Source organism: Cydia amplana, chromosome 20 (assembly GCF_948474715.1).
Source record: "Cydia amplana chromosome 20, ilCydAmpl1.1, whole genome shotgun sequence".
Lineage (NCBI taxonomy): Eukaryota > Metazoa > Arthropoda > Insecta > Lepidoptera > Tortricidae > Cydia > Cydia amplana.
This window is the reverse complement of record NC_086088.1, coordinates 3111788-3121831: the sequence shown is the minus strand read 5'-3', so window position 1 is coordinate 3121831 and position 10044 is coordinate 3111788. Positions and strand designations below refer to the sequence as shown.

The 10044-nt window shown below is 37.7% G+C and overlaps 1 protein-coding gene across 1 annotated transcript; it reads left to right on the top strand.

The window, feature by feature from the left end:
* The first annotated feature begins 7193 nt into the window (after positions 1 to 7193).
* LOC134657509 (uncharacterized) lies at positions 7194 to 8390 on the top strand. The gene has a single exon (XM_063513084.1). It carries the CDS (start codon positions 7443 to 7445, stop codon positions 8250 to 8252), a length of 810 nt encoding a protein of 269 aa, XP_063369154.1. The 5' UTR covers positions 7194 to 7442; the 3' UTR covers positions 8253 to 8390.
* The last annotated feature ends 1654 nt before the right edge of the window (positions 8391 to 10044 follow it).

The following is a 10044-nucleotide window of genomic DNA, read 5'->3' as shown; positions in this document are numbered from 1 at the left end:
ATTCTATACTGAACTGTCACCCTATACATGAGAATAACAGCGCACTCTTGACAATGATCATATATTTTTGGTCAGGCCCCGTAGCCAGAACCCGTAGGGATTCGCATGTCATGCCAATCGCTAACGCTCCGTAGCGAACGAAACGCAACTGTCGCTGTCACACTAATATGGAAGAGTGATAGAGAGAGACAAAGCGATGGCGAAGCGATAGCGTTCGTCACCTTGGCTAGTCCGCCAGGCTTTAGATAAACTATGATTGAGCAAGAATAGCGTGGAATAGATCATGTGGGCCAGGGACTAATTTTATCAGTCATCGCATTCCAGGCACTCGTAAAGGGGTTAAGCGCGATGTGTAATGAATCCCTCGTAGACGTCAGCTTCCGCTCCGTTGGGTTGAGGAACCACCAGGGTTGTTGTCACGAGGGTTCATTACACATCGCCCTTAATCAAGAGCGACCAGAATGTGCTTTTTCTTACTAGTTAATAGAAATCTGTTCCTGACCCGCGGTCTTGAACGCTCTTTGACCACAGGACTGGGCTGCCAACTGGGTGGAGAAGATTCAGATTTTTTTCTTGCTTAAATATATCGTAGCAAACAAGATGCTCACAGATATCTAAACACTTTATACTGTCATTGTTTTGACTTTAGTGTGAATGTATCGATATATTTGAGCACTTAAAGTACTTACAGTTATTATTGTTTGAAGCTCAGCGTGTTTTTTTCTCGCGTATTAAGTACTACCTCATATTTTTAGGACATGATAACTTAGAATGAAAATTGACCCTTGACCTTTCGATAAACTCTCTAAGTGTAGCTATAATTACTAAAGTGAATCTTTCTCTCGAAGTTACAGTAACAAAAAAAACCTCTAATTAAAATTACTTTCACTCATTTTCAAGTGTTTTGAAGTCAATCATGCTGTAGCAAAATCGCAGCTAACAATTCATACAAATTACGATGAGGGTCATTGAACTTGGTGCTTGAAAAGTGAAAGGAGTTCGTGTATGAACCTTTGACAGGTACTGCGAGAAAATGTATGGGGTTCCGTAGGTTTTGTATAATTTTGTGGTGTGTGTGGGGGTTGGAAGGTCAGATGGCAGTCGCTTTCGTAAAAACTAGTGCCCACGCCAATTACCGGGATTAGTTGCCAAGCGGACCCCAGGCTCCCATGAGCCGTGGCAAAATGCCGGGACAACGCGAGGAAGATGATGATGATGATATTGCCAAAGTAGCTGGACATACTTAGAAACTCAAAGCAAAGGACAGGACATGACATGACACACTGCAAGAAGCTGGAGGAGGCCTTTGCCCACAGACAAGACATCCTCTAGACTGAGCATAGTAACGCTACCCCCTCTGCCACAAATATACGGTAGTTTTACTCCATCTTCAAGTCAAAGTGTCTTTATGTGACGTCCGTGTCTTTGAACGGACCAATCACGGCACGGGACTCGCTCACCTCGTCCCCGCACCCCAGTTATTTTTGGCAGCATCGGTTTCATGAAATAATTGCTCTAAACTCCGTCTAGAAGATTCCTAGTCTATGTCTTTGCCTGAAACTGGGTCTTCTTCTATAAAGATTCCAATTAAGTAATTCATATTTTGTTAAACGACCTTAAAAAATCCTCTCTGCGAAGAAGAGGTAAGGAGTTCCCTCCTTAATTTTTCACATTTCTTTTCTAATAAATATTGTGTGATTGTGATAATTTTGGTATATTTTTCCTTTGATTTTACCTCGTAGTCGTTAGTCAGATAATGGCTCCTCTACACGATGGGCCAGCGCCGGCCACTCCAAGGGACGCATTTATGCGTTAGAGGGAGCAAGTGATATTCCTATCTCATTCCACCGCATGGCTGCGTCCCTTGTAGTGGCCGGCGCTGGCCCATCGTGTAGAGGAGCCCTAACATAAATCAGCCTACTTTTACTTAAGTCCAATCCAAAGGAAAAATCTCCAAAGAGAACCTTGAAAGTTCTCTCTTGAAAGAAGCATAGTTCCCATCTACGGCCCTTTGATAGTGTTTTCTATTTTTGAGTCAAGATTAGAAAGATAGATAGACATTGTTCATTGTGTACATGTATTTATATTTAACTTGACCCGAAAAAGGCAAATGTTAAGAGCGTGACACATCATATTTGTACTCATGCTTGTTGACATAGTTTGATCATTTGAAAACCTTATAGCCCTTTAAATAACCTAGGGATTATTTAAAATATGCTATTTGTGAATTTCATACTTGTCTTCAAAACAATAGTTACAAAAAACATACAATGTTGGGAGCGATCACTAGTATATAGAACGAGCATCGATAATTGAGTTTATCGATATAGGAAGTCCCTACCTATCAAGAAAATTTGCCCCACAGATTCCTATGTCTGGCAATGAGATAAAGAATATAGAATAAAGAATATAGTTATAATAAAGAATATAGTTATATTCTGTTTTAATTATTTTAACTACGCCATAAATTTTCTATGCAAGAACCAAATGAACGTTCCATTCCATTCCATTCCAAATGAAATAAAAAATAACGCTCTTAAATTTGGTATAAAATTATCAAGAAATTGAAACAAAACATTCGTAATATTATAGAAAGTATGTCTGTCTAGACAAAAATACCAATTTTACAACTTCTGTGCGGTTACCACCAGTTTCGCACTGACATAAAAGCTATCGAGAACGTAATTTACTTTCTATGCATCTCGCTCGTACTCGCATATTAGTACAAGCGAGATGTATAGAAAGTAAATTACGTTCTGGATAGCGTAGGTATATGTCAGTTTTGACACTGTCAGTGACTCATGGAACGGGCTCTGGATTTACCCCAAGGCGTTTTTCATGTCGGTCCGAAAGTTAACTGAACTTATTATCCTCCGATCAGATAAAACTAAAACTGTCTAATAGGCTTGAATTCAAGAAAAATCTGCATATAACTCCAGTAAAAGCGTGAGATACAATTATGAAGTCAAAAACTTTGAAATACGGAAATTGTCCACGGGTAAAATCAGTAGCGGAGTGGCTTGGACATTCGAGTAGTAACTAGTAGTGAATAACTACTTAGTATTAAATCTTTCTGCTGTTATAAGTTTATATAAAAATTCGAACAAATCAGGTTTCATTTAAAGAAATGGGTAAAAATTACATTCTGCACTCAAGAATTTGCTTGTGTTCATTGTATTTACTACATCATGTTTATGTAAATTGTCTTTTAAATTGTGTTGTCAAAATGATATTTTGCATGTAAAGATAAAGTTGGGAGCAATGACCCATTGCCCATTGGCTTAGCATCAGGAGCAGTTTTAGATGAAAAAACTTGATGTACCATTTGTAGAAAAAAAGGAGAGGTCCAAGCGCCTTTTTATACTTTATTTATTCGTTGTTTAAATGTTTATTGTTCAAAAGACCTTAACCTTAAACCAAAAAACCGGCCAAGTGCGAGTCGGACTCGCGTTCCAAGGGTTCCGTACATTAAGTCCGACTCACGCTTGACTGCACATTTCTAATAGGTTTTCCTATCGGTAAAGAACTATTTTGTGTATTTTTTTCAAAATTTTAGACCCAGTAGTTTCGGAAATAAAGGGGAGGAATGATCGGACAGACAGACAGATAGACGCAGGAGTGATCCTATAAGGGTTCCGTTTTTTCCTTTTGAGGTACGGAACCTTAAAAAGAATTTGATGCCATAGGGCACTCTCTAGTAGCTGATTTTCACCAAGGATCATTTGAAATCTACGTTCGTAAACGTTATAAGGCATCTACGCCCGAGGCATCTCCACCGCTTTCAATGCCACTTGCCCCATTGTTACCAAATTTGAATGATGTCGGTCATTACACAAGTAACACGAGCAGGTTAGGTTAGGTTTGTATGGTATCATCCAAATTATCGCGAAGAAAGCGGGATGAAAGCGAAATGACACGAAAATTTGACATTGAAGTTACAGCGCGGTTTAAAATGTCATGTTAGACATAATAATGAGGCAGTAATCGAATTTTGGGAACACCTCCGCCGCCGAAATAACAAAACACGTGTCCATTATTTTTTCATCTTCATCAAACCAGGCGGTCTAGCATGAGTTGCGTTCTCGCGCGCGACTCCATACATCTGGCGCGACTTTAAGTATGGACTCACGCACGAGAACGCAGTAATTAACTATCAATTTGCTTGAACTAAACTCTCTACAGAAGTTAGAGGGTTTTGTCACTTTTCAGTACTTTGGAGGCCAATAGGCAGCTAAAAAAAATACGTGTCTGTTATTTTAGACTACTCTACAATATATAAAATAAATCAAATCGGAGCCGGACAGTTGGCTACCCTTCCTTTTAAACTAAGTCTGCACCGACTTTGACAAGTTTGACAGAAAAAAATGAGGTGTCATTATGCACGTCAAATTTTCGTAGGCATTTTATATTGATTACCCTAATGAGACTCCCAGAAATAATATTTTTTATATTTTACCACCATCAGCTTTTCGAGGAAAAAACTCGCCAGACTCCTGAAAAGGCCTAGTTAGAATCAGTAACATTGTGGATACATGTCTACATGAATTTTCGGTGAAGGAAAACATCGTGAGGAAACCGTACTAATCCCAATAAGGTCTAGTTTACCCTATGGGTTGGAAAGTCAGATGGCAGTCGCTTTCGTAAAAACTAGTGCCTACGCCAATTCTTAGGATTAGTTGCCAAGCGGGCTCCAAAAAAGGAGCCGTGTCAAAAATGCAGGGACAACGCGAGGAAGATGATGATTATTTATGATAGTTATAGTTTATGTGTCAACCTAAATAATTATTACTCTTGAGCAATTTTCAGAAAAATACAACGGACAAAATAAATACCATTCAAAATAAACCCTTCAAAAAAAGTTTTTGAGCACAGCCATACTAATTAAGATACCATTTCAAAAAAAAATTATATCTATTAAACATTATCCGAATTGGTCCAGCCGTTTCAAAAATTTCGGCGAACGAATTACGAACTCCTTTCTTGAAGTCGGTTAAAAACAAAACACGTTAGAACTGACATTGAACTCGTGTCCGCCTTTTCACTCGTTCCGTGGTCGTTTTTTCCGTAAATCTGGGGCATATTGACCACTCCGTAAAAACCGCTGTCACTTATGTAATGTGAAGTGGCGTCGATGACGCTTTTTTGTTTCGATGATGCAAGATGTGCTTTTAATTGTTTTATTCTTTTTATAAACAGAATAATAGGTAATGTAACGAATAGTGTTTTATTTTAATACATTACAGTACATATGGCACCAATTAACCGCTATAGTGTGGTAACTCAGCACTATACGTGCGTATGTCGAAAATTTGCGTGCGAAAAGGTAATTCGCAACTTGTGTCGATTTAAAACGCTCCCTTCGGTCGTGTTTTAATGTATCGCCACTCTTTGCGAATTTGCGACTTTTCGCACTTGTATCGTATTGTACTAAGATACAGGTTTACAACCATTAAATAACCTGCTCTCAACATTTCACGAAAATCTGTTGAGAATTGCGAGATTGAGACCTGTAGAGGAGAACATTCGGACATCCGAAAGCATTTTTGCCCAAGCTGAAACGGAGACCTTCGCTAAAGCTCGGTCAAAAAATACTTAAGAAGGCGTTTGTAAAAAAACGAGAAACTCACAGGAAAAGTTAGGATATGTAGGTATTTAATTCGTCTAATCTAGACTTCAACGGATGCATTTAATTGTAATCCAGCATAAGTAAGCTATAGAATGCTTTCTAACTTTCATAGCGAGTAACAGTTTTCCTGCACTAAACCAGTTTAGCCTAGGTTTCCACCTAGCATTCCTAGATTACTATCAAATAACAGCTATTATGGTCATTTGTGTGTTAAAGAAATGGAGGGTTGTATTTTATTAATATGCAATATAATATAGGTATGGATTTTGCTAAACGGTTTGCGATTATTATTTTTATATCTGGATGTAATTTACACTTATATCATTATTTATATGTTTTTATAATTTTACTATTTATGTTGTTAATGTCCAGTCGCGCTCGATGTCATTTCATTCAGTCATATTATGGGCTCGATTCGGATTTTGTAATAGACATCTATTATATATCTTTTAGACATCGTCAAGATACGATAACGATATGTTTAAGATCTAACCTGTCAAATTTGACATTTCCGCGATACTGGAGATACTCTTGAACGATTTCCACAAGATATTACTTAGAGATCTAATTCACATCTAATAGGTATCTAACACGATCTACGGTAAAAGTGACATTAGTTGCCCGAATTTCGCTGCAAAAGAGAACTAGTTGAAATCTAAACCTATAACGTATCTAGAATGGATCTAGTACGTGTCGTCTCTTGTGAATATCTTGAAGTTCGAATACGGCAGTTTGGAACTTGCTAAATATTATGTAAACAAAAGTCACTAGTAAATTGACATTCAGAGACAATTCAAATATGGCGGTTTGTTTACATAGTTAGCGAGTTCCATAGAATGATACTTTATATGAGAGTAGATGTGCAAAATAAGATTACATAATTATACAATATTTTCGTCCGAACACCTAACTTTAGTACAAAAGCTCCCAACTATGGTCAAAAATTACTATTTTGTATTACTCTATCTCTCTATTGACTATTAAGTATTTTGAATGACGAAGACATGATTTTGAATATCAATTTTTTATGAATGAAAAAAAAAACTTAGACAACCAGAAAGAACATTTTGTTTTTTATACAATTAATAAAATGTCGTATTGATACAATTCAATAGTTGTACGAGTAGCACTGAACTTTTGAACCATATAGTTATATTTAAGTGAAGATATAAGAGTAGCTTAATGCAACTGGTAGGTACATACTCTCGTTTCCGTATAAAGTTAAGTACTTATTAAAATAAATAAGTTTAACTACGCGGATATTGAGAACATAAAAATATAACAATGGGACATATTTTGTTGTGCCGAGAGGCAGAGCTTTAAAGCTTATAATTTAAGTAGTGTGCGTAATTAATTTTGAGAAACATTACAGTATTATACAGTACAGCATTAGAAAATAAAAATGTTATTCCGTAAAATGACGTAATGACGTATAATTTGCCACCAGGAATTCTAAAGTTGGGTGTGCGATAATAGTAGCAAAATATAAAAAAAAACTATTCCAGTAGGTATACATATGAAGGTTATACAATCTTGCCTGAAACTTGTTCAGCTTCAAAGCTGCACTAAAATCATGAATGAACGAAAACAAGTGCCCGACACGAATCCGCGACCTTTACGATTTCCGCTTACGTTTCAAGTAATAACACGGGCTTTCACATTAATGCAACGTCTTATGAAACCTGGACCACACTTTTACTTCCAGACGAAGAAAGTCCATTCTGTGATTTCGGTGAGTTTTTTCAACAGGCGAGGGAAGGAGGGTATTTAAGCTACAGCGAATCGCGAGCGCGCCAGTGTGGTGCACGAACTTAGTATGTGGCGGACTTGTGTTGTTCTCTGGCTCGCGTCGGCGTGCGTCGCGCTCCCGGCCCAAGACACGGGACACTCGGAAAACGACCTGGATGGATTTAACGACTGCTTGCGGAAGGATTCCACGTCATGTTTGAAATACAAGTTCTTCTCTTTCGTCGACAAGATGATCGGACAGAAGGACAGCTTCGTCCTGTCCGATGGAGTCACTGTTGTGAGGGCTACCGACGCTCCTCAAGAAACTGGTGCCCCACGATCCTTGGATCCTCTTTCGAGATTAAAGAGATATTTGGACACGCACTCCATACGCGTTGAAGTGAAAGGATCTGATGTTGTGGATACAGTTTCGGGCGTAGGACGAGCTTTGGAAGAAACAGTTTCTTCGTTCACGGAAGACAATGAAGTTTCAGATGAAGGTAGGGGCAAGAAAAAGAAGGCGCAGAAGATTCTCGGGCCGCTGATGATGGCTTTGGCGATGAAGCTGATGGCGTTAATGCCGCTGGCTATTGGAGCGATTGCGTTGATTGCTGGAAAGGCGTTGCTGATTGGCAAGTTGGCTTTGGTCCTGTCGGCGATTATTGGTCTGAAGAAGTTGTTGTCCCAGCAGAAGCATGTGACATATGAAGTAGTGGCGCATCCTCATCATAGTTCCAGTCACACATCGAGCCACGACTTCGGTGGTTCCAGTGGTTACGGTGGTGACTCCTCAGCAGGATACGGCGGCAGCGGCGCTAGCAGCGGACACAGCAGCGGCGGCTGGGGCAGGTCTATAGATGCACAGAGCCTAGCGTATTCAGGCCAAAAGCCCCAGTGAAATGCCCTAGATGTTATGACCTAGTTTTGAGATTTCTCGTACACACCCATCGTTAAAATTATTAACTTATTTTGCTATTTATTGAGTGTGAATGTTTATTTGTTGACTGATTTGTTAAGTTTTTGTTTCGCTCAAATTTATTTAGTCATGTTAAGAAACCTTTGTAAGGTTGACGAATAACTATTATTTATAAAGTTCTATGTAGTATATAATAGTATTTATATGTATTTCATAAAATATTTATGGTTGTGACAACCAGTCCTTGGCTTTAATATTGTGTAAGTATGTTGTAAGATTTAACAACACTTGTTTTGTACATATCTATCATATTCATTATCATAATTGTATATAAATCATTTCCTATGTATTTTTTAAATTACTATTTTTATTAATTGTTTATGTCGCCTTAGCTTTAAATTATTTATTTGTAGAAAATATGTATAAAAATGTCAGCAAACGACTGTTGTTATTAAAAAATAAAACCATGCAGTATAATTTATTTTCACCAACCCTTAATCCAGCTATGTTGAAATTTGAAGCCTTAATAAAGAAATTTAAAATGATCACGATTATCCTAAACTTTAGTCAAATATACAACAATGTAACAGTAGTAGATAGGCTTGTTAGAAACGGTTAGCATCTAAGTAATAAGAAAAACCGCTAAACCAAGAAACCGCTTGTCTGACACTAGGCCATGATAAAATTGCCAATTCCTGACATAGAGTCAAGGAATTTAACGTCTGTGCCACTTCGTACCTTGTCACACTGACAATAAATATGAAAGCCACTATAGGGATCTCTTGTACTTGTCACTGTGACAAGGTACGAAGTAGCACAGAAGAAATCCTTGATGGTACATTTGTTGGTGTTTCCATATCCTGTTTAGATTTCCATACATTCCCACAACATTAAGTCACGGTGCTCAAAGTCACAAAAACAGTGCTTTCGATGCATCACACGCGATGAGAAAATAATTGAGACTGTAAAAGTGACGGGCAACGAGCGATTTCACAAAAGCTTATGATTTTTGTGTTTTTTTTTTTTCATGGCGTGATCATAATATTTATGTTGCTAAAATCGATAACAGTCGCAATATAATAGCCGCAGTATAATAAGGCAATATGAAATTAATTTTAACAAGAAAATAAAATTTTACCTAATTATAAAATAAATATAATATCTAAAAACCTTGTAAGTTAGTTGTGTCAACTAAATGTAACGTCATGGTTAGTAACATGGTGGTTGGTTATGCAATGGCAAACATTATACGTATAAATGCAATTACGAATATATTATATATATTATATATTATGAGGGCACAAGAAAAACATATTCTTTGTAGTTTTACAGCACATTTTTTCATTACGTTGTTTTTTTTTTAATATTAACGATATAAATGTCATATACACAGGAAAAAAATTACCAAGGCCCAGGGCTCGAAGCAGCGTCCTCCGTTTACGCGACAGATGCCTGAACCTCTCGGCCACCCGGGCTCGATGGCATGGGTCAAAATTTCCAAGTACATTATAATTATGACAAATTCCGAAGTGCAAGCAAATTCCTTGTGGCACCCCCTGGCTTGGCTTGTGAATGTGTAAGGGAATATTTTGTCCTAAAAATAAAATAAACAAAACAGAAATATGCTTACGCTAACGTCCTGCTTCTCGCTTTAATCTTCTGCCTTAGAACATACACATTGCAGCTTTCCTTATATCCAGGTCGGACGTTTGCCCTCTAACACCAGAGAAAGGTAATGGTGAAATCATCGTCATTCATCAGTCACGTTTCATAC

Bases quoted from the DNA above. Each gene is read 5' to 3' on its own strand.
- LOC134657509 (XM_063513084.1), top strand. From the start codon at position 7,443: ATGTGGCGGACTTGTGTTGTTCTCTGGCTCGCGTCGGCGTGCGTCGCG.